The sequence below is a fragment of the Phaenicophaeus curvirostris genome, chromosome 34 (assembly GCF_032191515.1).
Source record: "Phaenicophaeus curvirostris isolate KB17595 chromosome 34, BPBGC_Pcur_1.0, whole genome shotgun sequence".
Taxonomy (NCBI): Eukaryota; Metazoa; Chordata; class Aves; order Cuculiformes; family Cuculidae; genus Phaenicophaeus; species Phaenicophaeus curvirostris.
Window position 1 is genome coordinate 1468580 of NC_091425.1, and position 21143 is coordinate 1489722.

The 21143-nt window shown below is 51.4% G+C and overlaps 1 protein-coding gene across 1 annotated transcript; it reads right to left on the reverse strand.

Annotated features, from left to right (window-relative positions):
- Nucleotides 1-15091: 15091 nt before the first annotated feature.
- Nucleotides 15092-16033, reverse strand: LOC138732634 (olfactory receptor 14A16-like). The gene has a single exon (XM_069879275.1). It carries the CDS (start codon nucleotides 16031-16033, stop codon nucleotides 15092-15094), a length of 942 nt encoding a protein of 313 aa, XP_069735376.1.
- Between the last annotated feature and the right edge of the window lie 5110 nt (nucleotides 16034-21143).

The window sequence follows — 21143 nt, forward strand, 5'->3', positions numbered from 1 at the left end:
ACACGCGGCCTTTCAGAGGCTGCTCTACCCGGGTGAACCGCTGTACTCCTGCCTCCCTCGAGGGAAACCTGCATTTGGAAAACTTGGTCGCTTGTCCTCCCTCTGACGGCCTCAGCGTGGCAGGGAGAGCTGGAGGAGCTCTGCCTGATCCCGTGGCAGGCTGGGGCCAGTCTGGCACAGCTTAGAGCTTGCTGGGCGCTGGGGTGTCGCTCGCAGTGGTGAGAGCTGCTGGGGAGGGGAGTGGTTCATTTAAAGCACGGTTACTTGGAGTTTTTTGTTGTAACAGCTCCTTGATTTTGCTTTGTCAGCAGGGAGAATCTGACAGGAGTACTGTCAACAAGAGCCCCTGCGGGATCCCGACCCCTCCACAGGGAGAGAGGGAGAAGCGACGTGGCGGTGCCCTGCAGGCCAGCAGCATTCGGGTACGTGGCTTTCTCGGGACTCGTCTTTGCTGATCACCGTTGATCAAGTTGACGGCGTGAGCCGGAGTGTTATCCGCTTAGGGTTAGCACGTGCCGGCATCGCGCTTACTGAATGCTGGATCGAGACAACAATACTAGGGTGCCATGGGCTTGGCCAGCCAAACATGTGCATGCCACATGCCATAAACATGCCACACACATGCCAGGCACACACCACACACATGCCACACATGCCACTGCTCTCATGCACACGCCACGTACATGCTAGGCTTACGCCACAACTCATGCACATCCCATGCACACACCTTGCACCTGCAAGCAACATGGCAAACATGCCATGCGCATGTTATGTATATGCTGTGTACACATCATCCACATGCCACAAGCACTAGCACACACCATGATTGTGACACACCATCCATGAACAGGCCACACGCACACCATGCACATGTGAGCAACATTGCACATGCTATACACATGCCATGTGCATGTTATGTGCATGCTGTGTACATACCATACACATGCCACGCACATGCTGGCACGTGCCATCAAGATGTCACATCAGCCATGGACAGACCACGCACATGCTCACACACGCCATGAAGGTGACCCACCATCCGTGCACATGCCTTGCACATGCAAGCAACATTCCACACACTGCACACACAGAACATTTGCATTTTATGTATGTGCTGTTTACATGCCATCCACATGCCACTCACACATTAGCACATTCAAAAAAGGTGAAGCACATGCCACGCACATTCCTTGCACACACAAGCAACATGCCACACATGCCATGTGCATGTTATGTACATGCCGTGTACATGCCATACACATGCATCCAACAGACTAACACATGCCATCAAGATGACATCCAGCCATGGACATGCCACGCACACACCATGAAGGTGACACAGCAGCCATGCACATTTCTTGCACATGCTACGCACATACCTTGCACACACAAGCAACATGCCACATATGCCATGTGCATGTTACGTACATTCTGTGTACATGCTATACATATGCATCAAACACGCTAGCACACGTCATCAGGATGACTCACCAGCCATACACACGTCATACACATTCTAGGCTCACGCTATGCTCACCCCATGCACACACCACGCATGTGCCTTGCACATGTAAGCAACATAGAATCATAGAATCATAGAATAACCAGGTTGGAAGAGACCCACCGGGATCATCAGGTCCAACCATTCCTATCAAACACTAACCCATGCCCCTTAGCACCTCATCCACCTGTCCCTTAAACACGTCCAGAGAAGGTGACACAACCCCCTCCCAGGGCAGCCTCTGCCAGTTCCCAATGACCCTTCCTGTGAAAAACTATTTCCTAATGTCCATCCTGAACCTCCCCTGGTGGAGCTTGAGGCCATTCCCTCTCGTCCTGTCCCCTGTCCCTTGGGAGAAGAGCCCAGCTCCCTCCTCTCCACAACCTCCTTTCAGGTAGTTGGAGAGAGCAATGAGGTCTCCCCTCAGCCTCCTCTTCTCCAGGCTAAACAACTCCAGCTCTCTCAGCCGCTCCTCGTAAAGCTTGTTCTCCAGCCCCCTCACCAGCTTCGTTGCTCTTCTCTGGACTTGTTCCAGAGCCTCAACATCCTTCTTGTGGTGAGGGGCCCAGAACTGAACACAGGATTTGAGGAGAGGTCTCACCAGTGCTGAGTCCAGAGGGAGAAGAACCTCCCTGGACCTGCTGGTCACGCCGTTTCTGATCCAAGCCAAGATGCCATTGGCCTTCTTGGCCACCTGGGCCACTGCTGGCTCATGTTCAGTCGCTGTCAACCAACACCCCCAGGTCTCTCTCCTCCAGGCAGCTTTCTAGACAGACTTCTCCTAGTCTGTAGCTGCTCAGGGTTGTTGTGCCCCAAGTGCAAATTTCCATTCTAAAAGAACAAACTTGTGAACTTTATTCTGGGCTTAATCAATGTGCATCTTTGATTCTTGGAAAGTGTCCCCGGTCTCTAATCCTGGACCAAGAGGGGCCGGGGGTGAGAAGGGACCCGGAAGGAGGGGGGACCCGGGGTGGAGGGGCTGCTGCTCGCCCCAAATGTGCATTTGTTTGGGGTGGGCAGCTGCACATCTTCCTGCCATGATCGCAGCTTGTGTTTCCCTGGAGGTGGTCAGCGTGCCTGGAAAGGTCTTCTTCAGCACAGAGGCAAAGCTGGATGAGCTGAGGGAGCTCCGGTCTGGAGAGCGGCTGTTCCTGCGGCTTCACAAACAGCCCCCGCTCACCGTTTCTAGGGAGAAAGGTAAGGCCGGCACCAGCACCTTCTCTCGGGTGTACTTGGAATCGTGAACCCCGGTGGAAGTCATAGAATCATAAAACAATATGGGTTGGAAGGGACCTTAAAGATCATCTTGTTCCAACCCCCACACCATGGTCAGGGATACCTCTCACCAGATCAGGCTGCCCAAGGCCCCGTGCAGTCTGGCCTTGAACACCTCCAGGGATGGGGCTTCCACAACTTCCCTGGGCAGCCTGTTCCAGTGTTCCACCACTCCCATGGTGAAGAAATTCTTCCTCATGTCTAGCCCAAATCTGCACCTCTCCAGTTCATCCCCATTTCCCCTCGTCCTGTCATTACAAGCCTTTGTGAACAGTCCCTCCCCAGCTTTCTTGTCGGCTTCTTTCAGGTAGTGGAAGGTTCCTAGAAGTCCTGTCTGTGAAGTTAGTCTGTTATTTCTGTGCTGACAGCTGTGGTTCTGATGCACAGTGATCAGCTCTGAGGTATCTTTGGCCTAGGTGTGTTCCCAATGTTTTTTTTTTTTGTATTGTGAAAATGCCTTTGAAAATGTTTTCAGTAGATACCAGCTTGTGTTTTGCTGACATGGAAATTAATATTTTATTGGTTAACAGGATTTATGTTGATTCCAACAGCTGTAGTTGTAATTCACAGTAATAAATTCTGAAGTATCTTTTGCCCTGGTGTGTTCTCAATGCGGGACTATTTTGTGCTCAAAATGGTTTTAAAAATAGTTCCAGTAGATACCTTACCAGCCTCTGCAGTGCTGGCACTTTACCTAGATGTGTGTGAGTAACAACACAGCCACACCAAAATAAGATTAACGAAACGAGTCCAGTTCTGGACAGTTTGTGTGCATTTTTAAGGTTGAGTTGTTTTCTTTTAGGCAAAGTGGATCCAGGCGTGTCTCCTGTGTCGCTTATCTGTTAAGTACACAGATTTCTGGTAAATCTCAGCTACTCGAGTCACATTCTCTGCCAGTGTTGAATAATTTTGATAGGAATGGTTGGACTCGATGATCCGGTGGGTCTCTTCCAACCTGGTTATTCTGTGATTCTGTGATTCTGTGATAAGAACAAGATGGATGGAAATCTGCATGCAGGTTGGATTTTATTTGGGAGATCACAGGTGGCCCTGGGCTTTGAGGATCAAATTTAAGCACGATTCTAACAGAGTAAAGAAGTCCCTTTCTCCCAGTCCCCTGTGCCTTGACCAGTTTTGAGGTTTTGCAGTGAATTGGCCTCTATATTCCTTGTGTGTCCCTTGTCCTAGCTAGGTCAGGAGGGTTATCTCCAGGTGTAAGAACAGGCGTGTGTCGGAGACTTTGCCGGACTGAAGTCAGGTCGATAGTAGCGAAGAGATATTTCCATTCAGAAAGAGTAAATTTGTGGACTTTATTCTGAGCTGAATCAATGTGTGTCTTTGCTTCTTGGCAAGCGTCTCACATCTCTAATCCTGGACCAAGTGCTTTCTGGGGAGGGTGGCATGGTTGGCTGGCCCTCTGTCCCTGGGAATGGTCCAGTTTTTTTAGAGCTGCTGAGTTCTTCTGCAGAATACAATCCTTGCACAATTTCGTCTTGGTTCTGCAGAGCTTATAATCAGAGGGATGCCTTGGTCTCTGCTGGTGGCATGTGTGGGTACTGAGAGCTCAGTTGTGCCTGTGATGGCAGTGATGCCTGCTGCTGTGGTTCCAGGATTCACACACAAACAAAATTTGAACGGCGTCTGTTAACAGCTGTTCTCAATCTGTAGGAAAATCAAATTCTGAGACTGTAGTACTTATGCTGAAACTACTTTTTCTTCCAGGGAAAACGCTGCATGAGGTTAAAAGCCTTGTCACTGAGGAACCAAAGTCTTGGCTGGATGTAATCTCTGCTTGGAGAAACCTTCGTGGGTGCGAGGGGAAAAAAGATGTGTTTCAAGAAAACAGATTGCCTCTTAAGAGAAAATCAGAAGAAGAGACAAATATTGTAACTAAAAGGCAGAAAGCGGAACAAGTGAGAGAGTCTGAGGAATGTCAGGCAGAAGATGGAGAGAGTTATATGGTACCCAAGAGAAAGAGCGACCAGAACTGTGGGACTGAAAGCCAGGCTTCCTTAGAAGACCCTTCCAAAAGCAGCAAAGAGGAACCTGTTGCAAATGAGGAATTCGGCTTCAGTTTCAGAGTTTCTTGTCGCTGTAGTGGAGCAATTGCCAAAATACTTACTTCACAGGTATGCTCAAGTATCTCTGTTTTAAAGTAATTTACCAAAGGGGAAGGGAGATGTGTAGTTTCATTTGTAATTTCAGTTGTGTTGTATGTTTTAGAATAATAAACTGCAGGAGGTTTTTCTGTATTTTCTCAACCAAGCCCTTAATCTACATTTATTTTAAATAAGTAGAAATGCTAGAGTTGCTGTTAATTTCTGGGCTCTGATACCCTGAATATTTTTCAGATCAGTGCCTTTTATTGAGGATAAGTTGAGGTACTTGGGCTTGTGGAGCCTGAGAAGTGATCTGATACTAGCTTACACCTACTTAAAGGGCCCTTGCAAGGACTGTGGAGCCAGACTCCTCTCACTTGTGGCAGAGGGTGTAAAAGAGAAAGGCAGAGGCCAGAACTTGCAGGTCGGTGGGCTCTGACTGGGTATTGGGGAGAATTTGTTCCCTAGGAGGGCAGTGCAGGCCTGGGAGGTGTCACAGGGAGTGGATCTTGGCCCTGGAAGAGAGTAGTGGCGTAGAGGACTTCCAGGGGCCCTTTCCATCTAGCACTGATCCCATCTGTAATAACTTTCTGCTAGAAATAACAGCTCTGGAGCGCTGTTTCCGCCTCAGACAGCTGCCCATGGAGCATCCCCCCATGCTGGGAGCATCGCCCCCACGGCTGTGTTGCCAGGCAGGGCTCACCCGAGGAGTGCGCTGACCCACGGCTCCTTCGCCTGGTGTGAGCTGCAGAAAGCAGGGAAACAACCTGAGTGCCCCCGCTCTGCGCAGCCTGCGGGCAGAGATGGGGGCGAGCGCAGCCCTGCCCGTGGCAAGTGCCCCAGAGGCAGCGTGGAGCCCCGTGGGGCAGGACAGAGCCGCTGCCCAGTCCTTGCCGTGGGACATGGCACCGGCACTCACGGGAAAGTGACCGCGCAGGAGCCGCGGGGCCAGACGAGGCCGAGGCAGTCGGTGGCCTCGCCTTCCTCCTCTTCAGCAGGGTCCCCGGCTGCCCGCTTCCCGCCGATCGGCACCTGCAACTGGCCCAGGGCCAGGCAGAGCTTCATGTGCAGGGCGCTGCCACGGCTGCAGAGAGGAGCGGCACGGAGCGATCTGGAGGTGGCCGAGCCCAGCGGCTCTGCTCCAGCATCCCCCCGCAATGGACAGGGCACTGTGGGCGTCCCTGCTCAGCAGTTTAGCTGGCCCATCCCATCAAGGCCACCGAAGTTCCGTGCGGGACTGATTGATGCTCAGGAGAGCAGCAAACAGCCAAAGCAAGGCACTCAACAAAGATGTTTTGGCTGAGCAGTGCTGCTGGTTGAGAGCTTGACTCTTGCCAGTGCCAGACGGTGCAGCCACGGCACCGTCTCTGAAGGCACTCGAGCCGGTGCCGGGGCCAGCGCCGATTGGCATTCAGTAAATTCAGCTAAGTCTAGGCCATAGCAGGTTTATCTGCTGAGCTCTCATCGAATCATCGAGTCATAGAACAACCAGGTTGGAAGAGACCCACAGGATCATCAAGTCCAACCATTCCTACCAAACATAACCCATGTCCCTCAGCACCTCGCCCACCCATCCCTTAAACCCCTCCAGGGAAGGGGACTCAACCCCCTCCCTGGGCAGCCTATGCCAGGGACCAATCACCCTTTCTGTGAAAATTTTTTTCCTAATATCCAGTCTAAAGCTCCCCTGGCGGAGCTTGAGGCCATTCCCTCTCATCCTGTCCCCTGTCCCTTGGGAGAAGAGCCCAGCTCCCTCCTCTCCACAACCTCCTTTCAGGTAGTTGGAGAGAGCAATGAGGTCTCCCCTCAGCCTCCTCTTCTCCAGGCTAAACACCCCCAGCTCCCTCATGTTGTAGCATCTCATCCTATGAGAACATTGCTTTGCCTTTTACTTCCACTTAGGGTCCGATGGTACTGACGACACCAAGGAAAAGAGAAAGGATTGGCAAGCCGAAGTCCCTCTGGGACTGCTGAATGTCTCAGCTGACAGTGACGTCGCTTCAGTAGGTCCTGCTCTGGCTGGAGAGAAAGTTGGTAAGAAAGATTTGGGTTTTATTGATTGAACGTGGGAGGATGTTTGTTACTGTTGCTGTCACTTTACATACACTTTGATAGTTAGCTAACATACAACTGCAAGAATGTTTTCCTTCCTCTCCAGAAGGGAGATTAACTCTGTTGCTTCCAAAAGAAAAGAAGGAGAAGGATTCAGGATCATTCTGTGCCGCTGCTGTTGATGAGGGCAGACATGAGCCAAAAGCAGATGAGGAAGACATGTAAGTCAAGCGCCACACGACTGAACAGTTTTCACGAAATGACAGGTTGCATTACCTAAAGTTTTTCTTCTCTTCTTTCAAATTCACAAAGAAAGAAAACTCACCCGTTACACAGAGTCTGCCAATTGAACTTTCATTACTCTGATTTAATGTGTCACATGCCAATGTTGCCATTCATAACGTTACACAGCAGTACAAAACAAATGTCACTTGACACACTGATAAGGAATGGTGAGGAAATTGTGCATCCTCTCTACACCTCTGCAAGGTTCGTGCCGAGAGAAACAAATCCCTTTTCTTTCACCTCTGGCATCACCACAACCAAATGATTGTAAGGGTACAAAGGGCCTTATTTCTGTAGGCTGAAAGTACGTAGCAATTGTGGTACTGATGTACAAAATGACAAGAATAGTGCCTTGCTTATGCTTTCAGTACTCAAAATACTAAATCCTAGAGGAAGAAGAGATTTTCCAGGGTTTTAGATAAGATCTGTACATCTTCCCACAAATCGAGGTAAGCAAAGAAGTTTCAGAAAGCTTAAAGTCACAGGGAGGTGGTTGAGTCACCTTCCTGGAGGTGTTTCAAGCACGGGTGGATGAGGTGCTAAGGGGCATGGTTAAGTGTTTGGTCGGAATGGTTGGACTCGATGATCCAGTGCGTTTCTTCCAACCTGGTTATTCTATGATTCTGTGAAAGCTTCACCTGTGGCTGAAGCATAATTCACATCCTACATAAACATGGCCAACTGTGTAGCTTGGTCTCAGTGGGAAAAGGGGATGCGATGCTGATAAGAGTGCTGGGCTGTTTTTACAGTTAGGATGAGATATCATTTGCCTAGTTGTGGTTTGAGCAGAGAACCAAGCGTTCCAGATCTGAAAATGACCAATGTGTCCACCACAGCAGTGTAATCCTTGCTCACGTGGTTTGTGAGCCTGTGGTGCTCTGTTGGCACCATCCATTGCAACCTATTGCTGTGGTTATGCTTTGACTTTCTTCCAGGCTGTGGCTGCTTAAATTAGCACCTTTACAGCCCCAGAAAGCAGTTTGTGCCCAGCCAGATCAAGGCCACCAAGGGTAGGGACGGTCCCCATGGGCTCCTGGATGCTGGGCAGAGGGGGTGGGTGGGCGGGCAGTGCCCGTCCCGCCCCGTGTCACAGTGCCAGTGCCTGGCACCGCACAGTCACAATGCCCCAGGCAGGTAACCAGGGGCAACGTCCCCTTCCCTCTGTCAGTCTGCCCAGCCTCGCCACCAGGACAGCTGGGCTGGGGACAGCTCCGAGACATCCACGAGGAAGCCCTTACGGAGCCCGTGGAATTACTGGAGGGAGATAAGGGAGGAAGGCTGGAGGCTGGACAAAGCTGCCAGCTCCTCAGGAGATGAGAAGAGCCACCAAGCCCGGGAGGTGCTGGAGGCTAGGAGGTCTTTTCAGCTGGATAGGAGTGGTAAGACAAGGGAATTCCTTCTTGAGGAGCACTGGAGTGCTCCCTGTGTTTTTCTCTTGCAGACTGAAGGTCAGTAACAGCATGAAGCTAGGGGTTCCAGTGCTTTGGAGCACCCACTGGTGCCATACAGGACAGGAGAAGGGTTCTTGCCCCGAAGGCCCATCAGACTGGGAGCAGTTTGCCACTCTTGGAAGCCCCTGGGATGGCTTCAGGTTGAGGGAGAAGAAAGGTCCGGCATCTTCTGGGAGGCATGAGCAGCTTGTGGGATGAGGAGTCAGGTCTTGCTCACATGCTCAGGGAACAGCCGATCACCAGCTTTGGGGTCAGGAAGGAATTTTCCCCTGGGGCAGATTGGCACTGGTCCCCAGGGGTTTTTTGCCTTCCTCTGCAGCATCGAGCAGGACCACTAGTCAGGATTTCTTTAGCCCGGTTTGGCTAGGTTACTGCCTGCTGCTCCTGCCCCATGAAGATGGTTTCTCATGCCCTGCAGCTGCAGGGAGGAAGGCTTTTTTTCCCCCAGGGGGGATTGGCAAGTGTCCCTGGGGTTTTTTTTTACCTTCCTCTGCAGCAGTCAGCACTGCCCCTTGCCAGGTCTTCCTCTCTAGGTTCAACAGTCCCAGTTCCTTCAGCTGCTCCTCATAAGACTTGTGCTTTGTACACTTCACTGGTTTTGTTGGTGTTCTCTGGACACAGTCCAGCAGCTCAATACCTTGTAGTGAGAGGCCCCAGACTGAACACAGGATCTGAGGTGTGGCTTTTTGTTTGGAATTGGATGGGGAGAGAAAACTGGTGAGAAAAGCCGTGTTGATTTTGATGTGTGTGTGCAGCAGAAGTTTGTGCTTTGTCTGACAGTCCCCTTGTAATCACAGGTCACCGACATGAGAAAGAAGACCATCAAATACTTTGATTCTGTGGCGTCTCTCTTCGGAGGCTGCTCTCCCTTCTCAGCCTGCCAAGAACTTGGATTGTGACACCCAAGCGAAGAGATGATGTGTGGTCAATCAGGTCTGTTTCCTGAGTTGTGCGATGGTGAATGGATTGTCCCGCATGTCTGTTAGGATGGGTAACGTGTGCTGCTTCCAAACTGCCTCTCTTTTATGGTATTGGAAAATTCTGCTTCTTTGCATTCCTTAGGAAATCCCTCAGCACCAGAACGGAAGCGACTGTGGAGTTTTTGTCTGCAAGTCTCAACCTCACCCTCCCCTGGCATCTTCCAGCCATTCCATCAGGTCCCGAGTTCTGCAGCAGCTGCTGATTGTGCCTGGAGCAGGGATGGGGGTTCTATCCCTCGCTGTGGGGTTGGTGCGTGGCTGGTGGGGTTGGAGCTTCACAGTGGCCTCGGAAGGGCAGAGCTGTGTTCTCCATCCTTACATCTGGTGTCTGCTTCCTACTTCCCTACACGAGATGCCGCAGCCGGTGGGTTTGGGATACCTGGCCCTTATGTCTCCTGGAGAAGAGGGTTTCTCCCTGTTGATATTGGTGCATATTTTCTGCCTCGACTTCGTGTTTAAAGGATTTTTCCTTTTCTTTCCAGAGTGACATCCTTTACTTCCGCAAGAGGATGGTGTGGGAGATAATCCATCAGCAGCTGCTGTGAGAGATGCACGATGAGAGCAACACTGATCACCTCAGGGTGACTGATAAGGCATATAGTTATATTTCAAATAATTTATTTGGATAGGTAGTAGACACACAAATTTTCCTCTTTAGGCTACGCAGTAGTGGTTAAGGAGGGGTGGTGGTTTCCCCGTTATGGAGGCAGCAACTCTCACTGACATTAACTAAGGCACCTGATGACATACAAGCAGAACGGTGGCTGTGACAGGGAAGAGCCAGCACTGTCAGCCCCCGTCACTGAGGTGCAGCACACGTGGCCACGTTACCGACAAAGAGGACTCTCACCCGCGGTGCTGGTGACCCCTGCGTTAGCTGAGCTCATGTGGGCTCCGTGCTTGGCTCCTCGAGGCGAGTTCCCCTTGTTTCCAGGATGGCTACGATCTACTTGACTGCTAAAAACTGGATTTGTGAGGCCCTTCTGCCACGGTTTAGCTGAGGACACCCTAGAGAGTGAGCACTTGCCACCTTCTGATTTTTGGCAGGGGGGGGAGTTGTCTGGCCATACCTTGTGTGCACAACTTTCTGTGGTTGCTAATACGAAAATAAAAAAACCCTTCAGTTTGCTTTGACTTCTTCCCTGAAATGTGTAACTTTCACTCTCGTTCTCCAGCTCCCTCGGTGTTGCTCACATTTGTGTTTGTGTCCACGTGGTGGTGTTTTTCTAAGCTCTTCTGGAACTCCTCCAGGCTGCTGTACTAGGGGAGACCTGCAGCTGCTTCCCCCCACAGCCAGTGTCCAACTTCTCCTTTAAATCCAGACACTTCATAGATGCGAGAGATTAAATAGGGAGGTCAGAGCAGTGGCTGCTGGGGTCTCCAGTGGCAGCAGGGCCACAGTCAGGAAGGTGGAGGTCTCTGAGCTTGCAGCGCATCAGGAGGTGGAGAGGCTGGAGAGGCTGGAGAGGTGGCCGCTGGAGTGTTCCTGTGGCTGCACAAGCAGGTGGAGGTCACAGAGCTGGTCCCGCAGCAGCAGGGACCCCCACAAGGATCTCGGGTTGTCCAAGGGTCCATGTGGTATTAAGCTCTTCCTGGAGGCTGCTAAGCTGGTTCCAGTGCACTGGGGCTGTGGTGAGGCCACAAGGACCATTTCAGTGAGAGCCACATCTGGCAGCTGCACAGCTGGTTCTCCTTCATCTGGGACGAGCTGCTTGCAGAGCGGTGACTCTCCAGGCAGGAGCGGGGGCTGCTGGAGCGGGTCCTGAGGCAGCAGGGCCACCACCAGGCAGGTCTCCGAGCTGGCATCGCAGCAGGAACCCCTACAGGGAGCTGGTGGGGGTTGGAGAGGCGGCAGCTGAGGTTTCCTGAGGCAGCAGGGCTGCTACAAGGCAGGTGGAGGTCATGGAGCTTGCACCACAGCAGCAGGGACACCCACATCAAGCTGGCTGATACGGCTGACAGGTCTATCCAGCTCCGGACGCCAAGTCTACCCAGCTCCGGACGCCAAATCTACCCAGCTCCGGACGCCAAGTCTACCCAGCTCCGGACGCCAAGTCTACCCAGCTCCGGACGCCAAGTCTACCCAGCTCCGGACGCCAAGTCTACCCAGCTCAGCAAGTGGATACTGCGTAGACCTGGCGGCCGGTGCTGGGTAGACCTGGTGCCCGTCCCTGGTGCTGGTGTCACCTAACAGCCATCACTGTCTGCCCCCAGAGCGGAGCCAGCACACCCACTGTTGTGGCCACAACTCCTATTTGTAGGGCCAGAACACTGATCTTATCTGATTTTTTGGGGTCAGAATACCAACTTTTGACCGAAAACGCTAATTTTAGGACAAATGACCAGGTCTCACAGAGTACAGGGGCGGCTTACAGGTCAATCCCTCTGCGTCCGCCAGGTCTTCCCACCTCAGTTCTCCTGGTGTACCTAGCTCCGGCTCCCAGGTCTACCCAGTTCTAGCTACCAGGTCTTTCCACTGGCTGCCTGGGCTTACCCGCTCTGGCTGCCACGTCTACTCAGCTAAGCAGGTCGGCGCAGGGTAGACCTGGTGTCCGTCCCCAGAGCCAGGGACACCTGAGGGCTCAGAAGATGCCCCAAGCAGTGCACAGGTAGCCCAGGGACGCTGTGACTGCACTGCCCCTGGAGGTGTTCAAGGCCAGGTTGGATGGGGTCTTGGGCAGCCTGATCCAGTGGGATGTTCCTGACCACGACAGGTGGGTAGAAACTAGATGATCTTGAAGGTCCCTTCCGACCGAACCTATTCTATAATTCTATGATCTTAGAAGTGTCATAGAGGGCTCAGAGAAGAGCTGGGCTACAGAAGAGTAGAAGTAGGGTGATAGAAGAGGCAGGTCAAAGAAAGGCCATAGAAAAGTTGTATTATAGAAGAATATGGTTGGACTCGATGATCTGGTGGGTCTCGTCCAACCTGGTTATTCTATGATTCTATGATTCTAAGACTTGGATAATATAAGAGTCAGAACATAGAAGGGCCTGAACATAGAAATCTGGGTCATAGAAGTGGCCTTGTGGGCTGCACAGGGAGGAAACCAGCACCGGCAGCCAGGCCAGGCTGGACATGCTCCCTTGGGGAAAGGGATGTCCTTGGAGAAGTGCAAGGGAGCATTTCTGTGACTGCAGAATCCACAAGAAAGATAATCCTCTTCCCGCAGGTCCTCGTGTGAGGCAGGCTGCTCTGCTGCTGAGCTCAGACTCTCGCCCTGGCCTGGGCAGAAGGGCTGGAACGGAACGGTGAGGACACGGTCTGTGGTGGCATCTGCTGGATTGAAACCAGGAGTCCTGGATTTCCGTTGCTCTTCGTGTCCAGCCTCTCTTCTTGCCCAGAGCAGGGCTGTGTGCAGAGCCCAGAGCAGGGCTGTGTGCAGAGCCCAGCGTGGGACACGGCTGGTACCTCATCCCAGTCTTGAGCTTCCTCAAGGAGGGCAGTGAAGGGGAAGGCGCTGATCTCCTTTCCCTGGTGACCAGGGTAGATCACAAGGAAATGGAATGCAGCTGCATCAGGGGAAGTTCCAACTGGACATCTGGAAAAGGTTCCTCATGGAGAGGGTGCTCAGTCACTGGAACACCCCAGGGAAGTGGTGATGGCACCAAGCCTGTCAGAGTTCAAGGAGCATCTTGACAATCATCTTAGTGATATGGTTCCATTTTACACAGTCGTGTGAGGATCAGGGAGCTGGACTCAGTGATCCTCATGAGCCCCTTCCAACCCAAGATATTCTAGAAGCCTGATTCTAGAAGTGATCTTCAAGCTCAAAAAACAGTCTGCCCATCCACTACCCTTCCCTTGACATTCCTTCTTCCTGACAAGTTCCTCCTTGTGACTCTTTCCTCTCCCAGACATCATCCTAGCTCTCCATATCGTTCTGTATTTGGGTCCTACCAGTACACTCCCTACCTGCATTTGCTCCTCTCTGCACTTGGTGCTTGATCGCAGGCTGCTTAACACCTATTTCTGCACATGGCACATCATCCCCAGACACCACTAAACCCTCATCCAGTCATAAATTTTTATAATAAAAGCAGATTTTGTGCCCATATAGAAATTTCCAGAAACTGTAATAACTTCATGCAATCCCTGTGGGCAGAAGAAATGGCAAAGGGCCCGAGGTGCCCCCTGACTGTAAGGGATTTGTGTCTGTGACGCTGCTGGGGCAACAGAAGGAGCACAAGGCATTTGCCCCAGAGATGCTGTCAGCAGATCCTGGCAGGTGCCGAGGTGTGAAGGACCCGTGGTGCCCCCGTACCGTAAGGGATTTTCCTGGTGATGCTGCCAGCCTGTTCCTGGCCTGAGGAGGCTCCGTTGTGTTTTCCATCCGTCCCCAAGCCCTCTCCCTGCACAGGTCCTGTGGGGGCTTGGGCAGAGCTCCTTTCCCAGCCGTGTTCCTGCTGCTGCCCCGTCACCTCCAGAGACACAACTGACCTCATCGTCCCCGTCACAGTCAGATGTTTCCTGCTGGATTCTGAGTTTCTGAGACACAACTGACATCCTAACCCCCTACTCATCCATCACCTCCTCATGTCCTAGGACCTGAACAGGTAAAAGTACGCTTGCCCCACATCATGAGGAATGAACATGGGGACCTTGGTTCGTGGAGGGACATCCAAGTGCTATATTGAGGCGAATTCCCATGTCTTGTTACTTGCAATGAGAAGAGACTTCGAGGCAATATCTGTCCCAGAGATCTTCGTGGAAACTGAAGAAACTGCTCTGTCTACACATTCAGGTTCATCTCAGCTCACAGACATGATGTGTGCGCTCACATCTGATCCGTACAATGCCAAACTGGCCTTTGGTCTACTCAATCAGTGTCCTCTCATGGAAGAACAAAGAAACTCTCCAAGCTGGGGTGAGAGGCCAGTGCTGGGAATGGTGGTTGGCAGGGGTTTCACCAGGATTATTGCCTCTGGGACAAATGCTTGAGTCAGTTCCTGAGAGAAAGTTTAGAAGAAGCCCCAAGCCTTGAGGCTCTGCCCTGAGGAGGTCCCCTTGCTCTATGGAAAGGCTGCTGTGGAGGCAGCTCTGTCCCACAAGCAGCATGGCTGTGACCAAGCTCAGAGCCCTCAGGCCTTACAGCAAGGCAAGGGGGGAGAAGGAGAGTGTGGAAATGGAGAGAGAACAGCTCTGGGGGATCAAGTGCTGGTGCCTGGCAGTGCTGCCCTGCTGGGACTTTCTTCTTTTCCAGCCATGAGCAAAGGAATTGTTCCTGAAGCTCCAGAAAGCCTTGGAGGAAGGGTCAGAGGAAGAGACAAGGTGCTGCAGTGGCTTTATTTTGATTACAATAGTGTGGGTTGTCATTACCTAACCCACAACGAACTCAAAAAGAGTTGAAAACATGATCATAAGTTAAAAAAAAAAAAGTAGAAATATAAAAATATAGAAGGCAGTAACACCAGCCATGAGTAACACCAGAACTGCTATGCAGAAGGTCAGGAATTTATTGCATCAGAGCTCTGTCCAGTTATAAGTTCCCGCAGCGCATCCTTGAGGTCCTTGTTCCTCAAGCCGTAGATGAGGGGATTCAGTGCTGGAGTTACCACTGCATAGAGAAATGACACAACTAAATTCATGGATGGGGAGGAGAAGGAGGGAGGCTTAAGGTAGGTAAACGTGTCAGTGCTGAGAAACAGGGAGACCACAGCCAGGTGAGGGAGGCACGTGGAGAAGGCTTTGTGCCGTCCCTGCTCTGAGGGAATCCTCAGCACGGCCCTGAAGATCTGCACATAGGACACCACAATGAAAACAAAACAGCCAAAAGCTACTAAGAAACTAACCACAAGAAGCCCAACCTCCCTGAGGTTGGCATGTGAGCAGGAGAGCTTGAGGATCTGGGGGATTTCACAGAAGAACTGGTCCACAGCATTGCCCTGGCACAGGGGCAGGGAAAATGTACTGGCCGTGTGCAGCAGAGCAGAGAGAAACCCAGTGCCCCAGGCAGCTGCTGCCATGTGGACACAAGCTCTGGTGCCCAGGAGGGTCCCGTAGTGCAGGGGGTTGCAGATGGCAACGTAGCGGTCGTAGGACATGACTGTGAGAAGAAAATATTCTGTACCAAGGAAGAAAATAAATAGAAACATTTGGGCAACACATCCTGAGTAGGAGATGGTCTTGGTGTCCCAGAGGGAATTGGCCATGGATTTGGGGACAGTGGTAGAGATGGATCCCAGGTCGAGGAGGGCGAGGTTGAGGAGGAAGAAGTACATGGGGGTGTGGAGGTGGTGGTCGCAGGCGATGGTGATGATGATGAGGTCGTTTCCCAGGAGGGCAGCCAGGTAGATGCCCAGGAAGAGCCAGAAGTGCAAGAGCTGCAGCTCCCGTGAGTCTGCGAATGGCAGGAGGAGGAACTGGGTGATGGAGCTGCTGTTGGACATCTGCTGCCTCCAGACATGGGGCACTGTCATATGAGAGAAGGACAGTGACAAGTTAGGATAACCTCTGAGCCAAATCAAAGCCATTTCTCCTTCCCCTCCCTCCTGCTCACACCTTGTCACCTTTTTTCAGCCCTTCCTTCAGCTCTGAGCCTGGAGCCCTGCTCGGTGCCGGCTGAATGTGCCGGGAGGAGCAGAGCCTCTGCCCGCTGGCTGCGAGGAGTCAGCCCTGCTCTGCAGCAGGGGACATGGGGACGGTGGGGACAGGGGACACTGCTGGGGTTCAGCGTTGTCCAGGGGAACTGCTCCTGGTGCAGAAGGGCCTGTCAGCATCTGCGCTGCCGGGGATGAGGAGCTGAGAAGGTAGCAGGCTTAGAGGTTTCGAATGCCTAAAGGTGTGACGGGATAGGTTTGCATCTGTGAGGGCAGCATAGTGCTTGCGAGGAAAACTCAAGAAAAGCCAAATGTCCTAACGAGGATATCTTAGTGCAGACGAGATAATTAATTCCTCAGGAATGCACTGCCCAAAGCCGCACAGAAGATCAGTGCCTGACTCTGCAACTCCCATCCCCAGAGAGACTGGCAGAGAGAACAAGAGAACAACAGCAACATCTCTGGTTTAAGTTTCCTCTCCATCTCTGATCCTATCCCTTCTCTCTGGAGGTTTTCCTCAATGGAGCTGATTCCCTGTCCCATGCCTTCTCCCTGTCAGCGCTCACAGATCCCATCTGACCCTCTCTGCATCCCCCTGGCCCTACACAAACATCTGCCCGGGTTAAGCTGGACGTAGGGTCTTGTTGATAAGCAGAAAGGGATGGAACAGACTGAGCCTGATGGGTCCAGCAGAGGTGATGCTGCTGCTGTCCATGGGCAGAGGACCAGCTGGAGACATATTCGGAGGCTCCTATCGGACCTGCTGACCGCTCAAGGATACTGCTCAGGAGTCTCAGTGACTTGTTTAAGCATGAAAGGCTCTGGTTCCATTTCTCCCACCAAATTCCCCAGGTGCAGGGAACTGAAAACACAGAGTCTGGGAAGTTCCTTATCTTTAATGCAAGAGCCCTCCTGACAGATCCCACAGGCTGTGGCTGTGCCGGCTTTAGGAGATCCCTCCAGCAACCGCACCTGCATTGTCCTGCACTCAGAGACTCACCTGGAGAAGGGCTGTGAAGAGTTTTCTCCAAATGAAGCCTCCTCTCTCCTGCCACCCCACCTGCCTTTCCCCTCTCTCTGCTCCCTCCTGTCCCCTCGCTGCCTGCAGGCAGTGTCCTCAGCCCTGCTGGGCTTTGCAGAGGAGCTGCTCCTGGCCAGACCTGGCTCTTTTATGATCTCCTGTCTCATGATGAGCTCCCTGCCTGCCAGGAGCCCAGCCCAGCTCAGCAGCAGAGGAGCAGCCCAAGGCAGCGCTTTCTCTGCTCCCTCTGGGCTCCCTCGAGGTGTCCCTGGGGCTCCAGGGGAACATTCTGAGAAACAGGCTGAAGCCATCCCTGATGCTTCCTTCATCATCTGGGCAGGCACACTTCTGTCCTGCAGTGTCATTGCTCCTGTTAGAAAAATAACAGGGAATGAGAATCAATTTCTTGTCGCACCATTAGACAGGACCTCAGAAAGGTGACAGCGAACGAAATCATTTCTCCAAAGTAGGAGGATCTGTCCCACGGAGTGAATTCAGGCATTTCATCCGAGGTCTTTAGACTTGGGGCTGGGAAGACACTCAGCTCCCTTTCCCCCAGACACATCTTCTGCAAAGCTTATGCGCACACAGGGTCTTGAAACCCTTGGTCGTGGTTTCCTCATGGCAGGGATGAGTTTGCCTGGTGCCACAGCTTCAGGGCTTCAGCCCTAATGGGCAGCAATGGCCTCAGCCAGGGGCACAGGCAGGAGGAGCTGGAGCCATTCCCATGGGAGACAGAGCTGGGACATGGTCACAGAGCTCAGGAGAGATGGTAGTCAAGGACAGCATCTTCCAAGCACTGCAAGGCTCCAGATAAACTGAGTCTCAGCTTGTAAGTCCATTCAAGGACCCATGATGAGATTTTGCTGCTTCAGGAACAGTTAAAGAAGAAAAATACCCTGCGTAGGCACTGCTGGATTTAGAAGGGTCAGGTGTAGACAGATCTGAGGTTCACTGTGTCCTCTGTCCCTGCCTTCCCCATCAAGGTCTCACAGGGCTTTGTGACTCATGGTAGGACTCTGGAGGAGTTTGACCAGTAGTGGGTAGAGGTCAAGTCAGGGATCTCTTGGGCAAAAGGAATTCTTCACAGTCTATGAGACAGGAGGGGCAGCATCGCAGGGAGCTGAGGGAACAGGAAGATGTCACAGTGTCTCCATCATCTTCCAGAGGTCATGGAGAGTGTTGGAACTCCCTGACCGCTGGTACCACTGCCACATCAGAAATGGCCAGTGGATGAGTAGGGGAGCAAAAGGCTTTGCCCCAGAATTTGTCTAGTAGGATCCCATTTCTGGGTGTCTGAAAGAGAAGGGGATTTTATTTCCCTTGGTAAATTATGTCTCACCATCCTTCTATGACCCAACTCTTCCACGGTCTGATTCTCCCATGACCAGACACTTACATAAGCCACCTCTTCTAGGACGCAGGTTTTCTGTCACCTGAGCCCTCTTTGACTCTAGTGAATCTTCTATGACCCAAGACTTATATGACCCTTCTAAGACTTCTTTATGACCTGAATTTTTTTATGTCCAGACTCCTCTATGACCCTTAAATGACCCAAACTTTCTATGAAACTTTTATGACCAGACTCTTCTATAAACAGCACTTCTCTGTCCCTTTTATGACCTGATCTTTCTATAGCCCAAATCTTCTTTGATCCTTCTATGACCCAACACTTCTCTAAACCTTCTACAGTTGAATTCTTATATGACCCAACCCTCTATGACGCCAATCCTCTAAGATATGAGTCTTTTATGACCCAACACTTCTAAAAAATGTCTTCTATGACCCAAGCCTTCTGTGACCCAAGCCTTCTGTGACCCAACTCTCCTCTGACTCTTCCGTAACTTTCTATGACCTGACTTCTCTGTAATTCTTCTATGACCTGACTCTTCTATAACCCGACTCCTCTATGACCCGACTAATCTATGACACGGCCCTTCTATGGCCTAAGCCTTTTGTGAACCGGCACTTCTATGACCCCTCTATGACCCGACTCAAGTTTCTATGAGTCGACTCTTCCATGACCCAAATATTCTATAACCCAAATCTTCTATGACTCAAATATTCTATGAGCTGACTCTTCTATGGACCATCTGTGACTGGGCTCTTCTATATCTCCTCTACGAGCCGACTTGTCTATGACTAAACTCTTCCACGACCATCTCTTACATGACCAGGTCCTTCTATGACTTAAGCCTTCTATGAACAAACCGTTCTATGACCCAGCTACTCTCTGACTCTTCAGTGCTGTGACTTTCTCCGATCCAGGTCTTCTGTGACTCTTCTATGACATGAATCATTTATGCTCCAACACTTCTATGACCAATATATGACCAGATGCTTCTGTGACCCGACTCTTCTAGGACCCAACCATTAACAAACCCTTCTATGACCTGACCCCTCTATGACACTCTATGACCTGACTCATATGAGACGCTTCCTTTATGAACTGACAATTCTATGACTCTTGGATAACTCTTCTATAATGCGATACTTCTGCAGTCTTTCTATATCCTGATGCTTCTACAACGCACACTTTCTGTGCCTCAATGTTTCCATGAAACTTCTATGAGCAAACTCTTCTATGACCTTTCCATGACAAAACACTGCCAATACCCAACTAAACTCTCACACTCGTATGACTTGACTCTTCCATGACCTGAGTATTCTATGATCCACAATGATTTGAACGTTCTATGAACCATCTGTCCTTCTGTATTGCACCTCAATGACTCGACTCCTCTCTGACATGATCTTTCTCACAAACGCATTTTCTGCCACTCTTCTACGATCCAGCACATTAATAACCCTACCCTTCTATCCCCCAACTCTTCTGGTGCACGTGGAGCTGTGTGAGAGCCTTGGCATCTCAAGGAACCCTACAGGCCTGTATTTGGAATCACATGGAATAACTGCTTCCACTTCAATTCAGCAATGTGAGAAGGCTCATGGCACCAACATCATTGCAGTCAAAGCCACATCTCCCTGCCCAGGGCCTGGGGGTCAGGGCTTGGACTTTCTGCTTCACCAAGTGAACCCAGGCTTTTCTCAGCATCACAGCTGCCTGCACGGCGCCTTTGTCCTCCTGCAATCATGGCCTCCAATTCTCGGCTCTAATGAGTCCCTGGGGAGCCTTTGTCACTAACGATGCTCACTGAGAGCAACTAAGACTTCAAGAAACTTTGAGCTTTGCTTTTGACTTCTTGAGAGCTTTGTTCCATCTCCTCTCAGCAGCTGAGGTTCAAGGACTCATCAGCAATTCCTTCCTGGATCTCATTAACCTACAGAAAGCCTTAATGAGCTCTTTCTCTTCCTGTTGTTTTCTTCAAGTCTTCAAGCCTCGCATGGCTCCTTGTAGTCATTTCCCAGTGTGGTTACAGAGGAAGATTTCAAAGTGCACCTAAGAAAAACGTTTTATCTGAAACTTTCTAGAAGTTTCAAAATCATACAATGGTTTGGGTTGGTAAGGACCTTAAAGCCCATCCAGTTTCAACCCCCCTTCCCTGGGCAGGGACACCACCCACTGGACCAGGCTGCTCCAAGCCCCATCCAGCCCGACCTTGAACCCCTCCAGGCAGGGGGCACACACAGCTTCCCTGGGATACCTGAGCCATGTCCTCACCACCTTCTTTGTGAACAATTCCTCCCTAATGTCTAATCTAAATCTTCCCTAGGCCATAAAGCCACATCCTGTCATCCTATCATTCCATGCCCTTGGAAAAAGTCCCTTGCCAGCTTTCTTGGTGACCCCTTCAGGTACGGGAAGGCCTCTATAACGTCCCCCCGATGCCTTCTCTTCTGCAGGCTGAGGAAGTTCCAGGAGAAGATCAATATTTCTTTGTGAAATCCCTTTTGAAAGGGCATGGGATTGGTGGAGGTCTCTTGTTAGTGAGGAAGAGCAAGTGTTCTGGTGCCCACGTCCACCTCCTCAGGGCAAAC

What these genes read in the sequence shown, in the direction of transcription:
- LOC138732634 (XM_069879275.1), bottom strand. Translation starts at nt 16,033, where the DNA reads ATGTCCAACAGCAGCTCCATCACCCAGTTCCTCCTCCTGCCATTCGCA.